Source organism: Pan troglodytes, chromosome 7 (assembly GCF_028858775.2).
Source record: "Pan troglodytes isolate AG18354 chromosome 7, NHGRI_mPanTro3-v2.0_pri, whole genome shotgun sequence".
Classification (NCBI taxonomy): Eukaryota; Metazoa; Chordata; class Mammalia; order Primates; family Hominidae; genus Pan; species Pan troglodytes.
Window position 1 is genome coordinate 151,692,128 of NC_072405.2, and position 24,799 is coordinate 151,716,926.

Genomic DNA, 24,799 nt, shown 5'->3' on the forward strand with positions numbered 1-24,799 from the left:
TGGGACCGGAACCTGGCCACGCGGCCCCGTGGTTGGCATGGCCATTAGAGCGGATTCGACTCTCGCCCGCACCGGAGTGTGGACCAGCTTCACCTCCTCATCCTCACAGCAGCCGGGGAGGCTCCTGAACCCCGCTGTGCAGGGCACGTCAGCGGGGGTTCAGAGCCGCAGAAGCTCCCCACCCAATAAGCAGCGGAGACTCAGGACCTACTGACCCCGACAATCATCAGGCTCTGTCAAAAATCAGGTTCCCAATATGTGGCAAATGTCACAATTACTGTTAACACATGGCAGCTTAGGTGGTCATCTGCTCTTGGGTTTTAATCATCCCTGTGAGGTCTGAAGTCTCAGTGGCTTTCTGGGTTGGTTGGCCAGTCCCTGGCTGAGTTGAGGATCTGAGAAGCTGGCCTGGGGTGCAGTGGCTGAGTCCAGGCGTGAGTCTCCTGCCATCTGCTCGGCTGCTCTGCAGGCTGCCCGCGTGTGGTCAGCCTCCCCTGGGCTTGAACACCTAAAGCTCTCAGGATTTGCTGGGGTGGAAGAGAAGGAGCCCTGGGCTTAGCACTGGAAAACCTGGTTTCCCGCGGCTCTGCCCCGTCCGGCCGGCCTCTGTGTCAAATGGGGCTCATAGGCTTGGGTCTGTGGTGGGGGTGACATCACGCATGGGGGCGGGGGTGATGGAACATGGGGCATGAAAGGGCTCTGAGATGCCAGTGGGGACAGACTTGATGTGTGCTGTGCTCGTGGGGCTCAGTGGAGAGTCTGGTACATTCCCCACCTTGGGAGCCCATACCACCCTCTGGGAGGATCCTACCCTGCCTGAAGGCCACCTCCTCAGAGAGGCCTCCGTGGTTGCTCCCCCCAGCAATCACAGGAGGGATGGGAATCAATGGTTCTGTGGGTCACATGCCACTTCCCATTGCCATAATCCTTTGCCTGGTTAGTGTGTGTCCCCCCGCCCCCACTGACCAACCAGTGCCCTCTGAGTGTGGGTGATGGGGTTTGCTCACCCCTGACCCCCACCCAGCACCTATCATGGGGTCTGGAGCCCAGAGGGTGTTTGGCAGGTACACGTATGAATGGAAACGTGATAGGGGAGACCCAGGCACTGAGGGTACCTGCAGGCTTCCTGGAGGAGGAGGGACTCTGGTCTGGTCTTGAGCATGAGGAGGTGTGTCCTGGGACATTCTGGGCAGAGAGAAGAGGGTGCCTGGAGGTGTGACTCCTACAATCCCTCCCCCTCCTCACCTGTGAGGGAGGCAAGGGCAGAGGGGCCAGTGGGCCAGGCTGAAAAGCCGGTACTTGGTTTGTAGGCCATAGGGAGCCATGGAAGGTATGTGAGCAGCAGCAGGGTGGGGGCCACCATTGTGTCTCCAATCCTGTGCCAGGCCTCGCTGTAGGGGGGTGGCTTGCCGGGTGGGTGGGCAGCTGACATGGGCTCTTGACCCCAAGTCTAGTCTGGGCTGGAGGTGGGCTGCACACTTACCAAACCTCAACCAAGCTGCCCTCAGAGACAAGGATGCGTGTCCTGGTGAGGAGGCTGGGCTGGCTGGCTGGGTGGGGTGGGGGACAGGAGGGGTGGTAGACTAGAGACCCCAATCAGGTGGGGAGACCAGTGGGCCCCTGGGGCCTCGATGGTGGAAGCAGGGCTGGCCCAGCGGTGGCCCTCTGGAGGCAGATCTGTGCTCTCCCATTTGGTTCTCTGGTTGGGGTCCTGAGCTGCCTGGGGGTGTCAGGGACATTGACAAGGAGAAGGCATAATGACATGGGTGACAGGCCCTGAGACCTGGGCCCGCAGCGAGGCAGGGGTCAGGGAGGCAGCGGCCAGGGGCTCACTGTGGCCTCGGAGGATGCCCAGGCCTGGGTGGCCCATTCCTCGCTGGACCCAGACCAAGACCAGAGGAGAAGGGGTGGCATCCTTTCTGGGGTTTGGGGATACAGGGGCCACGCAGGCAGCACTAGGCACTATTCTGAGCACTTTTCATGACCTGATTCATTTATCTCCGAGGAGGAAGCCGAGGTGCAGGGAGTGGCTGTTACTAGGTAGTGAAGATTCCCCTGAGGAGGTGGTGTTCCCAGGAGAGCATGACCCAGGCTGGGAGGTGGGGAGGGGGCTTGTAAGGGTGGGCTTGGAGGGGAGGTGGGCAGCCCTGTGGAGGCAGCTTGTGGAGGCCTTGGCTAGGCCGATGGCTGGGGACAGTAGGGGGAGTGGAGGCCTGACAGCCCTGGGTCCTGATCTGCCTGCCGTGGCGGTGTCTCCGCTGTGAGCCAGGCATCCTACATTCTAACCCTGTTTGTGACAGCCTGGGAAACTGAGGCACAGGTTGGCATGGGGTCTCTTTGAGGAACCAAGTGGCTTGGCTCCAGGGAGGAAGTGACCCCCGACTCAGTAGAGATGCCAGCATGTGGGCACCCTGGACCCCTCCCTGGAAACTCACGATATTGTCATTACCTGGCTCACCCGCCCGGGGAGTCTGGGAGGCAGCTTGGCAGGGCAGGGGGTGGAGGGGTGGCTGGGCAGCCCCACCTGGGAGGGCAGGGGAAGGTGGGCAGGCTGTGTGCTGTTTCTGTCCATTTCTTTCCTGAATCTCCCAAGCTTAGCCCAGCACCTGGCCCTTGAAGGTGCTCAATACATATTTGTCAAATTGGATGAATGAACGGATGAATGAATGGATGAATGCCTGGTCTCCAGTCCTCGTTGGTGGGAGTCTTGTGGTCCAGGGTGGGAGTAGGGGAGGCTCAGAGGCACTGCTGAGCCTCAGGAGGGTGCAGGGCAGTGTAGAGGGCAGGACGCCCCCTGCAGGGATGGGGAGGTGGGTGGTGGGCTTTGTGCAGGGCAGGCAGCCCAAGATGCAGGCCTTATGTGCCGGAGTGTGGCACCGTGTAGTGTCAACAGGTGGCCTGGCTGGCAGTGGCTGCTGGGATGCTTTCCAAGCACTGACACCCCCATCCCAGCCCCCAGGAAGGGCAGGTGGGGGGCTGGGGTGCTGGGGGAATGACAAGGGCAGGGTGAGGGGAGTTGGGAGGGGGGCCTGGCTGTGTCACGCCCCCAGGCAGGGAAGATGCCCTACCTGTTCTGCCACCAGGTGGGCTTCTAGGGTGGCAGAAGGGGTGAAGGTTTGCATGGCCACATTTGGGAGTCACACTTCCCCTGGCCGTGCCTCAGTTTCCTCATTTGAGCTGCTGCCAGAGGCCCCGTCTTCCAGCTGTCAGTGTCCACTGTCCCCTTGTCCCCTCGACCCCTCAAGACCCCGGTGAGCCAGGGCTTGCCATACCTTTTACAGGTGGGGAACCAGGGCTCAGAGGGGAGAAACGGTCACAGGCAGCACTGGGCTTGACCCTAGGCCCTATGAGCCCAGAGCCCAGTCCTGACTGCCGTGGTTTGCTGCCACCTTGTGAGTGGGGTCAGAACCCCTCCCTGTGACTGTCCCCCTCTTCTACCTCCTCCCCCTGCCACCTGTCCTTCCTTGCTCCTTTCTTCTGGCATCCCAGGTCCCATTAGGGAACGGTCCAGGCCCACAAGGGTGAGGCTGGCCGAGCTGAGTCCAGGTGGAGAGGGCTGGGGCTTGGCGCTGGGCTATGGGGGTAGGGGTCTGAGTCCTGGGTTGGGATTGGGCATCACAGCAGGCCATAGTGTGGTATTAAGCACCTCCTGGGGTCAGGTTTCTACCCATCACCTGGGTGGTTCTCCTGGTGCCATTGGAGGTTGGGAGGCTCCGGGTGGGCCTGGCAGGGCCTGAGTGGCCACAGATTTGGGAGGCTCCTGGTGCTTGGCGGGCATCACCTGCTGCCTGCCTGATGCTGGGTGCCTGGGGCCCAGTGGCAGCCTGAGTGGAGCCCCATGGCCTCATCCATGCTCTCACCAGGTGCCCACCTACCCGCCTGCCTGTGGAAGCAGTGGTTACAGCCCCCAGGTCTGTGGTGGAACTGTGGCCTGCCTGGGCACTGCTGGTGGCTGGCAGCATGTGAGCAGCTTCAGGAGGAGCAGGGCAGGCCTCCTGGGTTGGCAAGTTCGCGAAATGCCCCAGGAGGCACTCTTAAAGCTGTGTGCAGCCTGGACGGGCAGCAGCTGAGCACAGGGGCATGTCCTTGGAGCCCACAGTCGTCTGTAGATGCCCAGTGGGTAGAACCCGAGCCGGCGCCCAACAGCTCTGCTTCCAGGCCGCAGCCAGGCACCCCATGACTGGCTTGGAGCTGGCACCATCTCGGAAGGTGGCTTTCCTTTCTGGCAGTGTCTCTATTTGTAAAGGCGGCCATGGGCCCCAGAGGGCTAGCACTGGCCCAGGGTCACACAGGGAGTCGGGGTAGTGGGTCAAGCCTGATGTGAGACTCCAGGCATCAGGAGCATGCCTGCCTCCCCACTGGCCGGTTCCTCCAGGAAGCCTTCCCTGACCTCCCACCCTCCAGATCACCTGCCATCCTGGGGCTTCTGCTCAGGGGCTTTCCTCCTGCTGGTCCCCGTCCCTGCAATGAGTGCTCAGAAGCACCAGAGACGGGGGGCCTGGGACCAACAGCTTGGGAGGCTGCCTGGAGGCGGAGGGCACGAGGGCTGCTAAGGAGTAGTGAGGTCCCCATCACCAGAGGTGTGCAAGCTGGTGCTTAGGTGTGGCATAGGTGACCTTTGAGGTTCCTCTAGGCCTCAGGGGTCGAGATTCCATGAGGGGTTCTGGATGTGTCCCAGATCTGGACGTCTGCCCACAATGTTGGGTCATTTGTTCCTTCCACAAACAAGTGGGAGCCCTCTTGGTGCCAGGGCCTGTGTGGGAGGTGGGGTGAAACTGAGGATCTCTCAGCCCTCCTCCAGTTGGGATGCCTTCCCTGGGGCCTGTGAAACGCTACTCTAAAGGACACATAACAAGGGGAGAGGGGATGGGGTGGGGTGGGGAGAGGAGATGGGGTGGAGTGGGGAGAGGGGATGGGGTGGGGTGGGGATTGGGGGTGGGGTGGGGTGGGGAGAGGGGATGGAGTGGGGTGCGGAGAGGGGATGGGGCGGGGTGGGGAGAGGGGGTGGGGTGGGGTGAGGGGGTGGGGTGGGGTGGGGACTGGGGTGGGGTGGGGAGAGGGTGTGGGGTGGGGTGGGGAGAGGGGATGGGATGGCATGGGGGGATGTGGCAGTGAGGAGGCTGGGCCCTTGGAGCTGCCGAGTGCAGGGGCCTGGAGGAGTCCGGGAAGGCGTCCTAGTGCATCAAGCGTGGGCTTGGCCTGCTTGGGTCTCCCCTCCTGGCCCCCCTAGCAATGGGCGGACTTGGGCCCGCTCTGGGAGGATTCCAGGAACGGCTCCTGCCTGGTTATAAATAGACTTCTCCGAAAGGCCTGGGGCTGTGCCAGCTGCAGCAGGTGCCCCCCAGGCCCGGCCAGAGGGCCCCAGGCAAGGGGGTGGAGCCCGGGTGGGGGTGATGAGGATGCCGGGGTCCACTTTTGTAGCGTCAGAGGCAATGGGCTCTGTCTGGTTGTAGCCTCACAGAGCTTGATGGGAACTTTCACTCTGAGACCCCTTTTTATGGATAAGAAAACTGAGGCTGGGGGGCAGGAGCAGCTTACCCCAGAGGTCCTCTCTCCCAGAGGGCTAGGGTGGGGGATAAGCAGGGTCTCGGGGGCAGCAAGACCCAGCTCCAAATGTGGTTCTTCTGCCTTCTGGCTGTGTGACTCAGAAGGGTTGCTCAGCTTCTCTGTGCTGTTATGGTTTGTCAGTGCAGTGTGGCAGGTGTGTGTCTTGCTTGTGGAATGCAGTGTCTAGCCTGGTATCCTTAGAAAGTGGCTGAGGTTGGAGATTGGTGGGGCAGAGTCCCTGAAGCTGACCCATTCCTGCCTTCAACCTTCAGGGAGACGCTGCTGGAAGTGGTGAGCTGAGAGCACTGGGCAGGAGTCAGAGCCTAGCGTCTCCCTGTGGAGCTGGGTGCACCCACGTGGGTGGGTGTCCTTGCCAGGGAGCTCACACCCTTGGGGGTCCATGAGCTGGCAGGCAGGGCTACCTGGCTTGGTGTGCCCTTGGGTGGAGGCTCCCATGGGGCCCTTCAGACTGGGCACAGCCCTTCTGTCCTCTGCTCCCCAGCCTGCTTGCCCACCTGGAGGTGGGAGGAGGCGAGGGTTGCCGGCACAGCTGGGCCAGGCTGATGGTGATGTTTTCTGGAAGTGTGGGTGGGGAGAGCCTGGCAGGGGGAGGGGGGGTCGTGCTCTCAGCTGGGCCCCTTGATGACCTCAGATTGCAGGGACCAGGTTGTTAGAGAGCTGCAAGCAAGGCCACACCTCCAGGGACCCCGTGCTGGGGGTACCACCCGTGCCGCTCCACCCTGCTCTGAGGGCCCTGGGTGGCCAGGGCGGGCACAGAGTGGGCGGTGATGCCAGCTGCATCCCTGGGGTTCATAGTCTGGGGAGCACATGAGTTCCCGGCACAGTGCTCCCAGGAGGCAGAGCCAGGAGTCGCAGGGAGGCATTTGCTTGAGAGGGTCTGGGAGGGCTTCCTGGAAGAGGGGGCATCAGTGCCGAGCCTCAGAGTTTGTGGAGCCCGCCGCCTGGCTGAATCCTGCCTGCCGGTGTTACCTCAGGGTGTTCCTCATTGCAGTGCCTCAGTTTCCTCACCAGTACGCTAGGAGAGACCAGCGTAGCCAGCCACAGCTGGGTCGTGAGGATTAAGTGAGGGGACAGCAGTGTCTGGCACGGTGGGTGCTGAGTAAATTCATGGAGGAGTGCCCGGGCGGTGGGGCTGGTGGGCTGGGCAGGAGGGGTCTGAACTGGAGGGACTCGGGCGCCCTCCTCCTCAGGGTGCAGGACAGCACCTGCACGGCGGGGCCGCATTTCCATTTCCAAAGCTGGGCGCGCTCCGTCCAGGCCTCCCCACCAGGAGCGCGGCCCGGTGGCTCCTGCCCTCCGGACCCCCAGCCCACAGGCCCGTGCAGCCCCATGAGGGGGCCAGGGGGAGCTCCGAGGTTCTAGGGAGGGCGCGCACCGGGAGAGGGCGCTGGGCCGGCCGGCGGGAGGAAGGAGGGGTCCCGGGCGGCAGCGCCCCCGGCCCTCGCCGCGCCCCGCACTTCCCTTCCCTGGCCGGGCTTCCTCTTCCCCGCGCCCGCCCTGCGCGGCCCCTTTGTTTCCCGGGCAGGGCGCGGCTATATTTAGGCGGCAGGTGTGGGAGCCCCCGGCAGCCGGGTCGCCCGCCGGTCACGCCCCCCACGTGACGCCCGGGCGCTATAAATAGCCGCAGGCGGCGGTGGCGGCAGCGCCTGGAGCCGGCTCCGCGGCGGAGGGGCGGCGCCCCGACCCGGGCCCAGCACCGTGGGCACCGCCCGGCCGGCGCGTATGGAGGCGGCGGGACGCCTGCGGCGCGGGTGAGCCTGGCAGGTGGGGACGCGGCGGACCCAGACCTTCCGGGACCCCAGCCCCGCCGGGGAGGAGGTGGCGCCCTCCGGAGGGCTGGGCGGGAGCCCCGCTGGCACCCAGGGAGGGGGCCGCGCCCCTTACCACGACCCCACCCGCGACTGGTTCCCCGGGACTCCCCAGAGCGCCCACCTCAGCCCTGACCGCCGCGCAGCTTACTTCTCCTGAGACCCGCGGAGCCCCGGGCCTCCAGCCTCCTCCCCCAAAAATCACAGGGGGCGCCCTGTCTGAAGCGGGGCCTGGATTCAAACTTCTTAACCTGCTGTGCCATCGGGAAGGAGGGCGGTAGCCTCCCTGAACCTCGATTTCCTCTTCTGTGCAGGGCGCTGCGTGTTGTTCCTGCCTCCTAGATTTGAGCCAGAGAGAACCCAGTTAACTGGACGCCTGGTGTGGCCCCGGTGGAGAATGTTCTCCCCTCTCCCTGGCTTGTTTCCTCATCTCGCAAACGGGGACAAGGATGGACTCTCCCTTAAAGGGTCTTGAGAAATAGCTGAGGGCTCTGGGCCTGCTGGCCCGAGGAGACTGAGCCAGATCTTGGGAAGGGTTCTGCAGGGCTTGGTAGCAGGAGGGAAGGAGGTAGCAGGAGGGAAGGAGGGGCCACGGCTGCCAGTGGGTCCCCGTGCTGTGGGCCGCGGGCCTGGTGGGGGTGGTAGCGACTCACGACACATGGAGGCAGGGGCAACCTGTCCCCATTTCGCAGATGGGAAGCCTGAGGCTTTGGCTTCAGGGAGTTCTCAGTGCCCATCCCTGGGGATCCTTAACCCTTGCTCTCAGGGCCCTCCCTGGTGACCTCACTGGGGGTGTGTGGTTATGGAGGGGTTTTCTCCCTTGGGGGACAGCCACCAGGCAGGGCAGAGCCACATAGTGGTGCCAGGGCATCGTTGCTTTGCTCTCACCTGGGGCAGGGGTAGGGGCCCTAGGCTGCAGAGACAAGTGGGGTGTGTGGCAAGACCCCAGCCCAGCCTGGTCCAGCCTCTCCCTGGACCCCTAACCCCATTCTAGCCTGGGCTGTGACCCCTGAGCGTAGCCCAGGCTAACCCCCTGATTCCGGCAGATGTGTGGCATCCTTAGGCCTTCAGTGGGGGGTAGTGTGGGGTGGTTCAGAGCCTCCTCCCTCCCAGTAGCCTGCAGCCCTGAGGACCTGTGCAGGGCCACTAGGCAGCAGGTCCAGGCCACGTGCTGGTGCCTGTGGGGTCTTCCCGGGTCCCTGGCAGCTGTAGGTGTGAGGGGTTGGTCAGCCCCTCAGGGAGAGGCCCAATACTGTGGTTTCTCTGGTGCTTTTCCTCCTTTCTTTCTGTAAACATGAGCTCGGCTCCCATGTGCACACACACAGGGACATCCTGCTGCCCCAAGAGGGACCCAGGTGTTTGTGTGCTGTTAGCATGTGGTGGCTTCCCTCACCCACACTCAGAGCCTGTGCTCCCTCCAGTCGGGCAAGGTGGGGACTGGTGGGACCAGGGACAGTATCCTTGTCTCCACCTTTACCTCCTTCTGGGGGTCCCACCCCACCGCTGGTTTTTTTTTTTTTTGAGACGGAGTTTTGCTCTTGTTGCCCAGGCTAGAGGGCAATGGAGCGATCTCGGCTCACTGCAACCTCTGCCTCCGGGGTTCAAGCGATTCTCCTGCCTCAGCCTCCTGAGTAGCTGGGATTACAGGCATGCACCTCCATGCCTGGCTAATTTTTAATTTTTTTATTTTTAGTAGAGATGGGGTTTCTCCATGTTGGTCAGGCTGGTCTTGAACTCCTGACCTCAGGTGATCCGCCCGCCTTGGCCTCCCAAAATGCTGGGATTACAGGAGTGAGCCATTGCGCCTGGCACCCACCGCCCATTTTAACCTTCCCAGAACCATGCAGTGGACAGAGCCTGAGGTGTGGCGGCTGCTCTGAGCCCATGAGCGCTGGCTGCCACCCAGGGTGTGGAGGGCAGGCAAGGAGGAGCCCACTGTCCCAGGTAGCCACCCTCTGAGTCCAGGGGCCCAGGCCTCAAGCCCTACCTGCACCTGGGCTGAAGCTCCAAGGGCCCAGCCTGCCTGGTGGGCAGCTGGGAAGGGGGTGCTGGGGCTGGGGCTGGGGTAGGGGCACAGGTGAGAGGGGGTGGGTTGGGGAATGGAGGGCTCTGCTGGGCGAGGGGCCCTGAAGTGCCTTTCCTTGGGTAGCAGGCAGTAGTGACAGGGCCGGGCTTGGGTTGAGTCTAGGGGGCTGGAGAGTCTGCTAACAGCTGGGTCACAGCCAGGGCCAGCAGTGCGGGGACCCCTCAGCAGCAGTGCCCAAATACAGCTTGGGTCACTTGTGTCACCCCTCATCGTGCTAATGGGGTAACAAAGAGGCCGGCACCTTGCTCAAGGTCTCCCAGCCCTTCCGTAGAGAGGGAAGGGGGCTGCGTGCTCCTGGAACCCCTTTGCCTGGGAGCTTTGGGGTCATGAGACCCAGAAAGGGAGAGAGGCAGGCGTGGAGGTGCCTTGGGTTGCTGTGGCCCCCCCTGCCGCCTCCCCTCTTCAGGGCCCTGTCATGGTGTGAACCCACTCCTGGCCACCTGTGCTGTCACCACCTTGGCATGTGTGCCTGATGGCTGGCCCATTGGCATGTTCTGTCCCCGCCTCCCTGAGCTCCTGGAGGGGCAGAGCTGGCCTGTTTATCCCCGAGCCTGGCTGAGACCTGTGTGAGCAGTGGAGACACAGTGGCGGGGGGACACTGGTGGACAGGGGGCTGCTGACAGGCAGGAGACTTTCTGCAGAAAGCAAGAGGCGATTAGGGTGGCCCATGGCCGCGTGTGGGGCCAGGCCCCTCACCTCCCTGTGCTGGCAGCACTGACCGAGTGCCTGGGCCCCCATTCCCTGAGGATGGGCCACCCAGAGACACCTGGGCTCAGATGTTCACAGTGGCCGAGAATCAGAAGAGGAGAGGGCAGCTGTCCTGGGGTGGAGTTTCCGCAGATCACAGCAGGTGGGCAGGGGCCAGGCTCAGGCTTCTTAGGAACTCGGCCTCTGTCCCCACAGAGGGATCTGTCATCTGTGTGCTGGGGTTCATCATGTCCTCGGGGGTGTTTGTGTCCCTGAAAATCCCTGTCCCCTCTGTCCTCCGTCATGCCCTGCTGGCTGTGTGGTGGCTACCCTGTCGCCTCTGGGCCCTGGGTCAGTCCTGGCAGGAGCCGTGCTTCCTTGTGCTCCCACATAAGGAAATAGACCCAAAAGGGTCATTCTCTCAGCATGGTCAGGAGGAGGGCTCTGGGAGAGATGTCGCCTGTGACTGTAGGCTCATGACAGGCATGAACCCCTTGTGGGAGGCGGGGCCCCCTGTGATCCCTTTCTATTCATTTCCTTCGTCTTTCCCCACAGATGCTGTGTGCTGTGGACCCACCTGGGGTTCATGGAGTGGGCCACGGGGCCCAGCCCTAAGCACTGCTGCGCCCAGGGTCACCGTGCCTCCTGCTGAGGGGTCCCCGCGCCACTGGCTCTCACCATTGCCCTCGCCTGCCGATGGCCTCTGCTGCCCAGCCTGGGGCCAGCTCTACTGCCTGAGCCCCCTGCCCCACTCCAGGACTCACCGTACCCCGATGGGGTAACGTGACACAGGCCCCGCACGTCAGAGGCCGCTGTCCCCACGGCCACTGCCCGTGACCCCTGGCCCAAGGCAGCTGGAGTTGGTTCAGTTCAAGTTCATTCTTTCTCTGGCCCTTGGGGGCTTGGGGCCCACCTCTGAGTGAAGGGGGCTGTCTGCCCATCCACCAATGTGGAGAGGGCGCCCCCGGCGTGGGGTCCAGCTCTGGACACTGCTTGGCGGCCGGGTTCACTTTGGGTTTTTAAGTTTTCTTTGCTGAGCTTTTTTGGTTGTTCTTTTTATTTTTTGCCTCTTTATGACTATCCAGCTCTGAGAGACGGGAGGTTGGAGTTGCCCGCTTTACTTTGGTTGGGTGGGGGGGGGGGGCTGTTTTGTTCCTTTTCTTTTTTAAGAGTTGGGTTTTCTTTTTTAATTATCCAAACAGTGGGCAGCTTCCTCCCCCACACCCAAGTATTTGCACAATATTTGTGCGGGGTATGGGGGTGGGTTTTTAAATCTCGTTTCTCTTGGACAAGCACAGGGATCTCGTTCTCCTCATTTTTTGGGGGTGTGTGGGGACTTCTCAGGTCGTGTCCCCAGCCTTCTCTGCAGTCCCTTCTGCCCTGCCGGGCCTGTCGGGAGGCGCCATGGCTCGGATGAACCGCCCGGCCCCGGTGGAGGTGAGCTACAAACACATGCGCTTCCTCATCACCCACAACCCCACCAACGCCACGCTCAGCACCTTCATTGAGGTGAGTGGAGACGGAGGCGTGGCAGGCAGGTGGCCCAGGTGTCTGGGAAGCCCGGCTGAGCTGCCCTCAGGCCTCGCAAGAGGGGTCCCCAGCCCCGGCTGGCCAGACAGGGCTCACAGTCTTGGAGCAAAGCCCAGTCGCCTGTTACAGGATCCTGGAGGAGGGACATGGGAGTGCCCCGGGGGGTCGGGGTTGAGGGTGTTGGGGGATCAACGGGGTCCCCTGGGAGGCCTGCAGGGGGCTGGCGTGTGATAGGAGGGACTCCACGCTGTGTGGATAGAGGCAGGGGGTGAGGCAGGGGGATACATGGACCAGGCTGTGCGTGCTCAGCCGTGGCTTGGGCTGGGGCCCTCCCGAGCCCTTTGCTGTCCCAGATGTTGCTGGGCTCTGGATGAGGCCTCAGGTTAGACCAGGCTGGACTAGGGGCTTCAGGGCCCAGATCTCTGTGTGAGGAGGGACTGAGCAAGGGTCAGCGCTGACCACAGGAGGGAGGGACTGCTGTGCCCTGGAGAGGCAGCAGAGATGCCTGCCGCTGGCAACCCTGGCAGATGGGACGAGATGTGTTTACAGAAGCTTTCTTGGGAGTGGAGTCTGGAGCGACCTGCATGGCCTCCTGGAGGAGCCTGGCCTCTGCAGAACGCCCTGCTGTTTGCAGGCCTGGGGCCGTTTGCAGCATCTGCAGTTGTGTGCGGGGTCGTTGACGGAGCCTCTGACTGTGCCAGGCTGTGTCAGAGGCTGCAGCTGTGTGCAGGGTCATTTATGGCTGAGTCCTTTCCCCTGTGACATGAGATAAGCCATCATGGTCTTGTCATAATGAAACAGATTTGGGCGTGAGAGGGCATTGAGAACTGTAGAGCAGCAGGAGGCATTGGGCACCTTGCCATCAGGGAGCCTGGACCCTGGACACTGAGCCAGGTGCCCTACAGAAGATGGCTGTCCCTCTCGCAGCTGAGACCCTTGAGATAACAGCAGCATCTACAGAAAGATTGGCGAGAACAGCACGGTGAGTGGCCAGGGTGAGGCCTCAGAATATGACTGGGATCAGGGTTAAGTCTGTAACCAAGGTCAGGTCTCAGTGTGTGACCAAGGTTGGGGCTCACTGTTTGACCAGGATCAGGGCTGTGTGTGACCAGGGTCAGGGTTCGGTGTGTGTCTGGGATCAGGGCTCAATGTGTGACCAGGGTTGAGGCTCAGTGTGTGTCCAGGATCAGGGCTCAGTGTGTGACCAAGGTTGGGACTCAGTGTGTGTCCAGGATCAGCGCTTAGTATGTGACCAAGGTTGGGGCTCAGTGTTTCACCAGGATCAGGGCTTAGTGTGTGACCAGGGTCAGGGTTCGGTGTGTGTCTGGGATCAGGGCTCAATGTGTGACCAGGGTTGAGGCTCAGTGTGTGTCCAGGATCAGGGCTCAGTGTGTGACCAAGGTTGGGACTCAGTGTGTGTCCAGGATCAGCGCTTAGTATGTGACCAAGGTTGGGGCTCAGTGTTTGACCAGGATCAGGGGTTAGTGTGTGACCAGGGTCAGGGTTTGGTGTGTGTCTGGGATCAGGGCTCAATATGTGACCAGGGTCGAAGCTCAGTGTGTGTCCAAGATCAGGGTTCAGTGTGTGACCAGGGTTGGGGCTTAGTAGGTGAGCAGGGTTAGGGAGGGCTCATCCTGTGACCAGGGTTAACGCTTAGTGTCTGACCAGGATCAGGGCTCAGTGTATGACCCAGATCAAGGCTCGGTATGTGACCAGGATCAGGGCTCAATGTGTGACCAGGGTTGGGGGCTCAGCACGTGACCAGGATTAGGGCTCAGAGGTGTGTGACTATCAAGGCTCAGGATGTGACCAGGATCAGGGCTCAGTGTGTGACCAGGATCAGGAAGGGCTCAGCCTGTGACCAGGGCCAGGGCTGAGCCCTGGGCTGGGTGGCCATTCCCTCTGCTGAGGGTGCAGAGGGCCTCTGAGGTACCCCATGGCCACAGAGCCCAGCACCCTGCCTGCTCCCTGCATTCTCAGATAGTTGGGTGCTGGCCTCTCTGTGTTCCAGGTCCCTGTCCCGTGACCAGCAAGACCCATCAGCTGATTCCTCACCCCTCCCAAAATAGCTACGAGAGCAGGTGGGGTGGGAACAGCCCCCGCACGTGACCCCTGTGGAGTGGATCCTCTGCAGTGGGGGTATAAATATCGGCCTGGCTGTGAACTACCACCACCTTTTCCCTGGTCGTGTGGGGCTTCTCTGCTGGCGTACAGGGCCCAGCTTCCTCCTGGCTGCCATCTGAGCGGTGCCCACCCTCCCTGCTCTGAGGCGCCCCAGCTGATGCCCGCCCCTCTTAGACCCTAAAAACTGGACCCATCCCTGCGGCTCAGCTGGGGTCGCTGTTCGGATGCAGGGGCTCACACATGGGCTGGGGAGTCCAGTTCCTGCTGTGGGGACCCAATAGCTTTTCTGGAAGAAATGTCCTTGCTGGTAGATCTGGGGTCCTGAGCACCCCAGAGGAGGGAGTGGTGTGCTGGGCAGCTGGGGTCCCAGCTGCCAGTTACCGTGAATGTAGGTGGGGACACCTTTGCCTCTGCTGGGTGGCCCAAGGGACCTAGGACAGGCTCTTCCATAGCCAGATACCACCTCGACCAGTAGTGGAGCCTGAAGTCCACTCTTGGTGGGTCTCACTGCATCAGGGTCTGCCTGGCTGGAGGGTGACATGCCCTTCCCTGGGGACTTCAGGGGCCATGACCCTGCCCCGGGGGACTGAGGGGACAGGGCTCCACCCCGAGAGGTCTGAGGGGACATGTCCAAGTCCTGGGTGACTGTGGGGGACACAGCTGTGCCCTGGGAGCCCTGGTGAGTGGGTCCTGCCCCCTGAGCCCTGCAGCCCTAGCCCAGCCCTACCTCCTCCGTCCTCCCACCCACAGGACCTGAAGAAGTACGGGGCTACCACTGTGGTGCGTGTGTGTGAAGTGACCTATGACAAAACGCCGCTGGAGAAGGATGGCATCACCGTTGTGGTGAGGCGTGCGCCACAGGGACCCTAGTCACTGCTGCCACCGGGGGAGGGTGGGGCGGGGGGCTCCGGGCCTGCGCAGAGGGTTTGGTGCCCCTCCTGTGGCAGCCCTGGGCATGTCTGTGCCTGGGCCACGTGTGTGTCTGGGTACATCAAGGGAAGGCCAGGGTGTTGGGCCGTGTGACCTCAAGAAAGTCACCCTTGCGCACCCGTCTTTCTGTCTCTAGGGTGGGCCAGCACGGCTCGCCAGGTAGGGGTGGCACATGCTTGGTGCATCGGCCAAGGTGGCGGGTGGGCTCCTCCGCCTGTCTCAGGCCCTCCTCTGGGCCTGTCTTGGGTGCATCTCAGTCTTGCTGCGTGGGCGGCTGGGGCCCTGTTGCCAGGCAGCAGGCTCCTGGGGAGGACCCTTGGGCAGTTTCCTCGGCTTCTTTGGCCCTGGGGACCCAGGTCTGGGCGGGGGGTGGGGCGGTTCTGCTGCGATATCCTTGGGGGGTGGGCCACAGCAGCCGCAGGCCCAGAGCCAGCCCCAGGGGGGTCCACCCCCGGCCGGGTGGACGACTGCCCCCCTGGTGCAGGCCTGTCCAGCTGCGCCTGGGCCTCAGTCTCAGTGCGGAGCACCCCTCAGTCACTGCTTTTCATCCCAGGACTCTGCTTTTGGCTGGGGTTGCAGTTTTGTGACCTCAGCTTGGCGGTTTGGAATGGTGGCAGCGCTGGCGGTTTGGGGTCAGACAGGCCTTGGGCTGCGTCCCGCCTCTGCCCTCCCCAGCCTTGCGACCCTCCAGGTCACTCCGAGCCTTGGGTTCCTCACCTCAAAGCGAGGCTGCTTGGAAGAATGGGAGGCAAAGGCATGTCCCCGCTTCTCGCACGGGGTGCGCCCACACCCTCCCCTTCCACAGCAGCGGGAGGGATTGGGGTCAGACGTAAGTAGCCGTGACACCGGTTGTCTCTAGGAGTTGCCCTGCCTGGAGGCTGGGGAGGGGTGAGATGCCCCCGAGGGCTGTGTGTCTGCCTCAGTGGGCCCAGCGGGCTCTCCCTGGCACCAGACAGCCCCATGCCTGGCACAGTCCCTGCATGAACCCGCCTTCCCAAGACTGAAACGTGTCCACTCCTACTGCAGCGCCCTGGCCCGGGCCCTCCCCTAGGAAGACTCACGTTGCCCACCGATCTAGGGCGCTGGGGGACGGGACAGTGGGAAGCGCAGGTCATCTTCCAAGACCAAATTAACCCCCAGGAACAATGGGCCGGGGCCTGGTGGAACCGCCTGTTTCGAGTCCTGCCCTCGGAAATGTGGGCCCTGTCTCGCCCCACAGCCCTGTCTTCAGTCCTTCCTGGCACCTGGGCTGTGTGTGGCATGTGCCAGCCATCTTTGCATGCCAGCACAGGGGATGAGACCCTTTGCACCAGCTGACCCAAAACCTCTCAGGCTGCCACCGGCACACAGGCGTGAGGGATTGTGACCCCAGAACCAGAGCTCGGGCTGACAGGTGTGGGGATTAGGATTTGTGCGACTCGAGCAGGCTCTATTCAGAAAGGGGTGGGGTGGTCCAGGAAGGCTTCCTGGAGGAGGGGACAGCTGCAGTGTACGGGGAATGATGAGGAGTCTGAAGCACTCACCATGGGGTGCCCATAGGCAAGCTGTGCCCCTCCTGTGTGCCCTCTGGGTCTGCTGCCCCCACCCTAGTGGGCTCCTGGCACCCTCTGCCTCTCAGAGCTCCCTTTCCTTGCCTGAGCCCCAGGGCCGCCTCTCTACCCTCCCTCAGCTGGGGGTCCTCGTGTCTGTTCCCTCCGTAGGACTGGCCGTTTGATGATGGGGCGCCCCCGCCCGGCAAGGTAGTGGAAGACTGGCTGAGCCTGGTGAAGGCCAAGTTCTGTGAGGCCCCTGGCAGCTGCGTGGCTGTGCACTGCGTGGCGGGCCTGGGCCGGTGAGTGTCGGGGCGGGGTGGGGCTCGCCATGTCAGGTGGTTGGGCATCTCGTGGTCTGACAGCCTCGCTTTTGGATGTGGGTCTTGAACACACGTCCACGCGACCTTCCCAGGAGGCCCATGCCCCTAGTGCTGGGGCTCCCAGACTGGTCCTCTCCCAGCATCACAGAGAGGAAGTGCTTCCCAAAGTCTAACCCAACTTCTTCCTGCTGTGGTTGAAACCATCCTGACATCTTGTGTAGGAAAGGGCCGCCGTCCCCCTCTCCAGACACAAAGATCCCCCGACACACAGCTGGGGCCTCAGACTCCCTGCTGGGAGAACGGGAGGAAGAATGACAGCTGGGATCGGATGACATGACCAGTGGGACACCCCCATCTGCAGAGGGAAACCCAGGCGAGCAGAGTTGATAGCAGGCGTGGATCCGGCTCTTAGCGCTTCACTCACCAGCTCTTATTTAACCCTCCCCCAGCAGATCACAGAGAGGTTGCCTAGGAGGGAGCCAGGATTTAGACCCAGTGCTCAGGCTGGGCTGTGAGGCTGTGGCCTCCATGGGGGAGCTTCAGGCAGGGGGGAGTCTGGGCCCCTTGGGCCCCCGTGCCCTGCATCTTCAGCAGGTACCCTGCCAAGGGGACAGGGGTGCGCAGGCTCCGATGACCCCCGCCCTGCTGTTTGCCCCCAGGGCTCCAGTCCTTGTGGCGCTGGCCCTTATTGAGAGCGGGATGAAGTACGAGGACGCCATCCAGTTCATCCGCCAGTGAGTGGCCGCGGTGGTGGGGTGGGCTGTGAGCGCTGGGGGAGGGGAGATCCGGCTGCCCACGAAGGGTGGCGGCATTGGCTGTGTGGTTCCGTCGCTCTGAGGTTGCGTCGATCAGCACAAGCTGGGCCTTGCTGCAGAAACGGGGAAGCCTGAGGTGTTTCTGATGGGTGGGGACAGCAGCCCCCGAGTGACATGCAGCCACACAGGGACACAGCGAGGCCACCCGCCACGCCGTCCTGCCCGCCCTCCACAGACAGAGCTCCTTCTGTCGCAGCCATCCTGACGGGGGTGGAAGGACCCCCAGAGCCAGCCAGTTCAGTCCCTCCATGAAAAACTAGAACCTGAAACCCCACACCACACCGTGTCCACCCCCAGGGACGCTGACAGCAGGCTAGTGCCTCAGGACTACTCCGAGTCTAGCTGCTCACCACCCCTCCCCCGAACCCCGAGCTCTCCAGCTCAGCCCCTCCCTGCCCTCCTTGGAGGCTTCTAGGCCAGCTTGCCTGCCCCATCCCTGTCACTTGGTGGCCTCCCTGGGGAGGGCTGCCATTTGCCCACTGCCCAGGGGGTCCTGGGGGAGTCTGGCCGGGATGGCAGGGCCAACTCTGGAGGAACGGATGCGGCACCTGAAGCCTGCCCCTGCCCAGCCCACCGTGTGTGCCTGTGAGTGTGACACACCCGTGGTACTCCTTGGACAGGCTTGGCTGGTGGGGCCATCTCTTCCTCCCAGAGGCAGGCTTGTTCCCGGCCATGCCGGCTGGCCCTGTGGGTCTGTGTGAGAGCGTGGCCCGCCCTGTGGGTCTGTGCGAGAGCGTGGCCTGCAGGTGCTCAGGTCTCCCTGGGGACCATGGGATGTGTACGCTCACACACAGACACGCATGGGGGTCATACAGGCACACATTCACACACAAGCACATGTGTGCACACAGACCCAGACAGACGCAGGCACACACTCATGTACAGGCAGGTGTGTGAACACAGGCACATACAGACAAGTGGGTATTTGCACACATGGACACACATGGATGCACTCAGGCACGTACACAAGCGTGCACTCATACATGACATGCACTCTCACACATGTGGATGCACACAGGCGAGCACCTTCCCCGGGCCCTCTCCCCACCCTACTTCTCACCGAGCAAGGGCTTGTCTCTCCCTTGTGGCTTTTGCTGTGTGGCTCCCCGCACCTGAGGCTGCGCTGGTCAGGACAGGTTGGGCCATGCTGGGGAAACAGCCAGGCCTGAACCCCAACGACTCAGAACAGCACGGGCGTTTCTTGCCCCTGTTGTGTGTCTGTTGGTGGGGGCCCTACGCGGAGGCGTGGCTGAGGGCTGCGCCTTCCCCTGTGTGCCGGCTGCTGGGCGAGGAAACGAGCACGGTGGAGCCACACGGGGCACCTGCAGCTTTGCTTGGCAGAGACTCCTCGCGCTACTGCTGCTCCCACTTCCTTGGCCAGGGCCAGCCTGTGGCCACGCCTGAGGTCATGGCAGGTGGGGATGGATGAGCCTCCAGAGGCGCTGGGTGGGCAGCCCCCGCCCCTCAACGCCTGTCACCTCAGGGCCTCTCAGGTGTGGCTGCAGCATCCTCTCCAGGAAGTCTTCCTGTCCACCCCAGCCAGGTACATGTGGTCAAGGACCAGGTGGCGGGGCAGGGGGAGCACATAGCCCAGGTCCCCTCTGTAAGGACCAGGTGGCGGGAGCAGGGTGAGCGTACAGCCTAGGTTTCCCCTGTAAGGACCAGGTGGCGGGGGCAGGGTGAGCGTACAGCCCAGGTCCCCTCTGTAAGGACCAGGTGGCAGGGGCAGGGTGAGCACACAGCCCAGCTCCCCGCTGTAAGGACCAGGTGGCGGGGACAGGGTGAGCACACAGCCCAGGTCCCCTCTGTAAGGACCCGGTGGTGGGGACAGGGTGAGCACACAGCCCAGGTCCCCGCTGTAAGGACCAGGTGGCGGGGACAGGGTGAGCACACAGCCCAGGTCCCCGCTGTAAGGACCCGGTGGTGGGGACAGGGTGAGCACACAGCCCAGGTCCCCGCTGTAAGGACCCGGTGGCGGGGGCAGGGTGAGCGTACAGCCCAGGTTTCTGCTGTAAGGACCCGGTGGCGGGGACAGGGTGAACACACAGCCCAGGTCCCCGCTGTAAGGACCAGGTGGCGGGGACAGGGTGAGCACACAGCCCAGGTCCCCGCTGTAAGGACCCGGTGGTGGGGACAGGGTGAGCACACAGCCCAGGTCCCCGCTGTAAGGACCCGGTGGCGGGGACAGGGTGAGCACACAGCCCAGGTTTCTGCTGTAAGGACCAGGTGGCGGGGACAGGGTGTGCACGTAGCCCAGGTCCCCTCTGTAAGGACCAGGTGGCAGGGGCAGGGTGAGCACACAGCCCAGGTCCCCGCTGTAAGGACCCGGTGGCGGGGACAGGGTGAGCACACAGCCCAGGTTTCTGCTGTAAGGACCCGGTGGCGGGGGCAGGGTGAGCGTACAGCCCAGGTCCCCGCTGTAAGGACCCGGTGGCGGGGACAGGGTGAGCACACAGCCCAGGTTTCTGCTGTAAGGACCCGGTGGCGGGGGCAGGGTGAGCGTACAGCCCAGGTCCCCGCTGTAAGGACCCGGTGGCGGGGGCAGGGTGAGCGTACAGCCCAGGTCCCCGCTGTAAGGACCCGGTGGCGGGGACAGGGTGAGCACACAGCCCAGGTCCCCGCTGTAAGGACCCGGTGGCGGGGGCAGGGTGAGCACACAGCCCAGGTCCCCGCTGTAAGGACCCGGTGGCGGGGGCAGGGTGAGCACACAGCCCAGGTCCCCGCTGTAAGGACCCGGTGGCGGGGGCAGGGTGAACACACAGCCCAGGTCCCCGCTGTAAGGACCCGGTGGCGGGGGCAGGGTGAGCGTACAGCCCAGGTCCCCGCTGTAAGGACCCGGTGGCGGGGGCAGGGTGAGCGTACAGCCCAGGTCCCCGCTGTAAGGACCCGGTGGCGGGGGCAGGGTGAGCACACAGCCCAGGTCCCCGCTGTAAGGACCCGGTGGCGGGGACAGGGTGAGCACACAGCCCAGGTCCCCGCTGTAAGGACCAGGTGGCGGGGACAGGGTGAGCACACAGCCCAGGTCCCCGCTGTAAGGACCAGGTGGCGGGAGCAGGGTGAGCACACAGCCCAGGTCCCCTCTGTAAGGACCCGGTGGTGGGGACAGGGTGAGCACACAGCCCAGGTCCCCGCTGTAAGGACCAGGTGGCGGGGACAGGGTGAGCACACAGCCCAGGTTTCTGCTGTAAGGACCAGGTGGCGGGGACAGGGTGTGCACGTAGCCCAGGTCCCTGCTGTAAGGACCAGGTGGCAGGGGCAGGGTGAGCACACAGCCCAGGTCCCCGCTGTAAGGACCAGGTGGCGGGGACAGGGTGAGCACACAGCCCAGGTCCCCTCTGTAAGGACCCGGTGGCGGGGACAGGGTGAGCACACAGCCCAGGTCCCCGCTGTAAGGACCAGGTGGCGGGGACAGGGTGAGCACACAGCCCAGGTTTCTGCTGTAAGGACCAGGTGGCGGGGACAGGGTGTGCACGTAGCTCAGGTCCCCTCTGTAAGGACCAGGTGGCGGGGACAGGGTGAGCACACAGCCCAGGTCCCCGCTGTAAGGACCAGGTGGCGGGGACAGGGTGAGCACACAGCCCAGGTTTCTGCTGTAAGGACCAGGTGGCGGGGACAGGGTGTGCACGTAGCTCAGGTCCCCTCTGTAAGGACCAGGTGGCGGGGACAGGGTGAGCACACAGCCCAGGTCCCCGCTGTAAGGACCAGGTGGCGGGGACAGGGTGAGCGCACAGCCCAGGTCCCCGCTGTAAGGACCAGGTGGCGGGGACAGGGTGAGCATACAGCTTAGGTTTCCACTGTAAGGACCAGGTGGCAGGGATGGTGGGGACAGGGTGAGCATGCAGCCCAGGTCCCTGCTGTAAGGGAAGGTCGCGCAGCTGGGCGGGAATTCTGGGCTCAGCCCCTCCCTTACTCACAGGCCCCCCTTCCTGGATGGTGGAGGTGCCCAGGCAGGACCCTTGTTGCCTGCTCATGGCCTTGGGGTGGGTCCTACCGAGCTGGGGAAGCCTGGGGGCCGTAGGGAGCCCAGAGTCAGCCTGGAGGAGGTGGCGCTTTGCTGAGTTTGGAAGGCAAGCAGGGGTGAGCTGCAGGGGGCCAGGAAAGGGTGACTGTGACTCTGGGAGCAGCCGTGCCAAGGCCCTGGGGCAGGAGGGGCTTGGCCAGCCTCAAGGCCTTACTCCAGCCCACTGCCCTCTCAGCTTCCAGCTCCCTGGGGCAGGTGAGGTGGCCAAGCCAGGTCCTTGGATGACCTCTGTTCTTGTCCCGCTCTTCCCAGGAAGCGCCGTGGAGCCATCAACAGCAAGCAGCTCACCTACCTGGAGAAATACCGGCCCAAACAGAGGCTGCGGTTCAAAGAGCCACACACGCACAAGACCCGGTGCTGCGTCATGTAGGTCAGGACCTTGGCTGGACCTGGAGGCCCCGCCCAGCCCTGCTCTGCCCAGCCCAGCAGGGGCTCCAGGCCTTGGCTGGCCCCACATCGCCTTTTCCTCCCCGACACCTCTGTGCACTTGTGTCCGAGGAGCGAGGAGCCCCTCGGGCCCTGTGTGGCCTCTGGGCCCTTTCTCCTGTCTCTGCCACTCCCTCTGGCGGCGCTGGCCGTGGCTCTGTCTCTCCAAGGTGGGTCGGGCGCCCTCTGCCCGCCCCCTCCCACACCAGCCAGGCTGGTCTCCTCTAGCCTGTTTGTTGTGGGGTGGGGGTATATTTTGTAACCACTGGGCCCCCAGCCCCTCTTTTGCGACCCCTTGCCCTGACCTGTTCTCGGCACCTTAAATTATTAGACCCCGGGGCAGTCAGGTGCTCCGGACACTCGAAGGCAATAAAACAGGAGCCGTGGCCGTGTGTGTGGAGTGGGCTGCAGCGTCAGGCGGGGCGGGCTGGTGGCCTGGGGGCCCCAGAGGCTGCTGTCTGGATCCTGGGCTGCTGCCCAGGATGGGGCTCCCGCGTGCTCTTGCGCTGCCCTCTGGTGGCCGCTCTGGGTCCTTTCACCCCGACCCAGGGGCTGGCCTGCCCTGTCCTGTCCTGATACCGAGGTGGGAGCCCTGCCTTGGCCAGGGTGGCCGTGTTGACGGTTCTTGGGACTGTGACATTGGAAGGCGAGGCAGGTCACCAGCACTGTCCTCTGCAGGATGGGCTGGGATTCATTTGGCAGCTTCTCAGGGCCTGTGTTCGGCTGGTTGGTCCCTGTGCTGCCCAAACCAGGTGTCCACATTTCCGGCTCCGAGGCGCAGAGAAAGGGGCAGGTGGTGGCTTGGGTGGAGGAAGGCACCATCCATCAGCCCAGGGAGGGAGGGTACCACCTGGGCACCTGGGGCTGGATGTGAGAGGCCTGGACCAGGGCCCGCCGGAGGGTGTGGACCAGATGCTCATGTGTTCCTGGGTGCAGTGTCTGTGTTGGGGGCTGGCCCCACCCTGGGCCGGGGTGCATGGAGGGCATGGCCCCAGCCGGGAGGAAGGTGGGCCTAGGGCTGGCTCCAGGGTGTGGAGAGCCTGGGAGTGGTCTCCGTCCTGGGGCCCCAGGAGGTTCCCGCAAGGAGCGACTGGGGCAGGTGCTGGAGGAGGTCAGTGGACAAGATGGGGAGATGTGGAAACCCCAAAGCCCCTTCTCAGGCAGCCCTGCCTCCAAGACCGACAGATGGCTAAGGGGGCTGCAGACCTGGCTCCCCCAGCTCCTGTGTGGAGAAAGGGCAACAGCTGTCCCGGATGGTTATTCTCTCCTTTCCTCAAACACATTTGGAACTCAAGTAAATCCGATGCATGTTGGGTGAAGTTTGCTGTATTCTTTCAATCCACCAGCCAAGTTTTGGGGTCACCTCTGCTGGCCCTGTGTAGCCATGTCCCTGCCCCAAGAGGCTCACAGTCTAGCAGGGTTGGGGGGAAGACAGGCTGGTAAGCCTCCCAGTTACAGCTAGGGGTGCTCCACCTCGGGGGGTGGCAGGGGGACAGGGGGCATGGAGGTGGGGCCTTGGGGTGCTGCACCTTGGGGGGACTGAGGGACAGGGTGCATGGAGGCAGGGCCTCAGGGTGCTCCACCTTGCGGGGGGGACGGGGGAATGGGGGGCATGGAGGCGGGGCCTTGGCGTGCTCCACCTTGGGGGGCAGGGGAAATGGGGGCATGGAGGTGGGGCCTTGGTGTGCTCTACCTCGTGGGGCAGGAGAAATGGGGGCATGGAGGTGGGGCCTTGGTGTGCTCCACCTTGTTAGGGGGCAGGGGGACAGGGGCATGGAGGCGGGGCCTGGGGGGGCACAGTGCAGAGTACCACGTCGGGAGGTGGGGGAGATGCCCCAGGTGGAAGGACTGCCTGAGCTGAGTGTGGAGTGGGGGTCCGCGCTGGCCAGGAGGGGAAAGGGGGTGCAGCCTGGATCATCCCATTGGTGGGATGGTGGCTGGCCTGGCAGGATCCCGAGACAGATGCAGCATGGGATGAGGCCCCAGGCAGAGCTCTGCAGGGAGGGGCTCTGCAGGAGCTGTGTGGACCCCAGGCCAGGCGGAAACCCAGGCCGAGGCCGAAGGTCGGGCAGGTCCCCTGGTGGCTCTCTGGGAGTCCAGGGTACCTGCCTCTGGACTCATCCCTCCAAGGGTCTCGGGAGAAAGGTCTTACTGCCCATTTTACAGATGGAACAGCTGAGGCTCAGAGAGCCAAGACTCTTGCCTCAGGCGACAGTGTGTCCAGGGTGGGCCTGGCTGGTTCTGCTAGCCCTGAATGGACTGAGGAGGATGTTGGTGGGGGTGGAGGGAGACGCTGGGGGCCCGAGGCTGGGGGTCCCGACTGAGGGGACCCCGTCCCACCGTCAGCCCCCAGCCACTGTGGCGCACCAAGCTGGAGACAACTGAAGATTGAGTGGCCACCCTGGGCGGAGGCTGCCCTCAATTTGAGTGCCTGCCCAGCCCCAGCCCCCAGGACCCTGGGACCCTGGCAGGCTGTGGCTTGGGCTCAGGCCCCAGTCAAGGTGACCCTGTCTCCAGGAGTGGATGGGTATCCACCTGCAGGGCACTTCACAGACTTCATAGTTTGTCTCTGTCCCCTGGGCCTGACCCTGAGTTTGTCCCCAAGTCCTGCCAGTGTCTCCTGGGGCTTGGCTTGGTCACAGCAGAGGGGCCTGTGGTGGGCAGGGAGCTGACACGCATAACGCTTCTTTTGTTGAATCTAGATCTTTCTTTCAAATGGAAAAACGTTATGCAACCAAGCTCTGTGGGGGGCGGATGGGGCAGGGCTGACCAGGTGGACACGGGAGGGGAAGGCGGTGGGTGGGGGAGGATGGCTGGAGGTCACTGCTTGGGTCTGGCCGACACCTTCTGGAGGAAGGAGAGCTGGCTGGTGGCGAATTCCCGGATGCTGGGCTCAGGGTCACTTCTGAGATGTTCAAAAGCTCCAGAAGAGGAGGAGCAGGTCAGAGGTGA

The 24,799-nt window shown here is 63.4% G+C and overlaps 2 protein-coding genes across 11 annotated transcripts in view; one reads left to right on the forward strand and one right to left on the reverse strand.

Moving 5' to 3' along the window:
• The window catches only part of PTP4A3 (protein tyrosine phosphatase 4A3), a 47,014-nt gene extending 24,781 nt beyond the window's left edge, over positions 1-22,233 (forward strand). For 2 of the 10 annotated variants that reach the window (XM_063817404.1, XM_054657038.2), the window contains exons 2-4: positions 10,705-11,658; positions 14,554-14,646; positions 21,674-22,233. In XM_063817404.1, the coding sequence (XP_063673474.1) occupies positions 11,554-11,658; positions 14,554-14,646; positions 21,674-22,075 (600 nt within the window). In that variant the 5' untranslated portion in view covers positions 10,705-11,553 and the 3' untranslated portion in view covers positions 22,076-22,233. Of the gene's footprint in view, positions 1-7,182; positions 7,333-9,484; positions 10,313-10,704; positions 11,659-14,553; positions 14,647-16,433; positions 16,565-17,244; positions 17,320-21,673 lie in introns of those variants that run through there. The other 8 variants (XM_016959953.3, XM_009456040.5, XM_063817408.1 and 5 more) reach the window with 8 other exon arrangements.
• Positions 22,234-24,588: 2,355 nt separating this feature from the next.
• Positions 24,589-24,799, reverse strand: part of LOC129135623 (maestro heat-like repeat family member 5) — a gene marked incomplete at its 5' end in the record, with an annotated part of 74,473 nt that continues 74,262 nt past the window's right edge. The window contains 1 exon segment of the mRNA XM_054656481.2: positions 24,589-24,768. Within this exon segment, the coding sequence (XP_054512456.2) occupies positions 24,668-24,768 (101 nt within the window).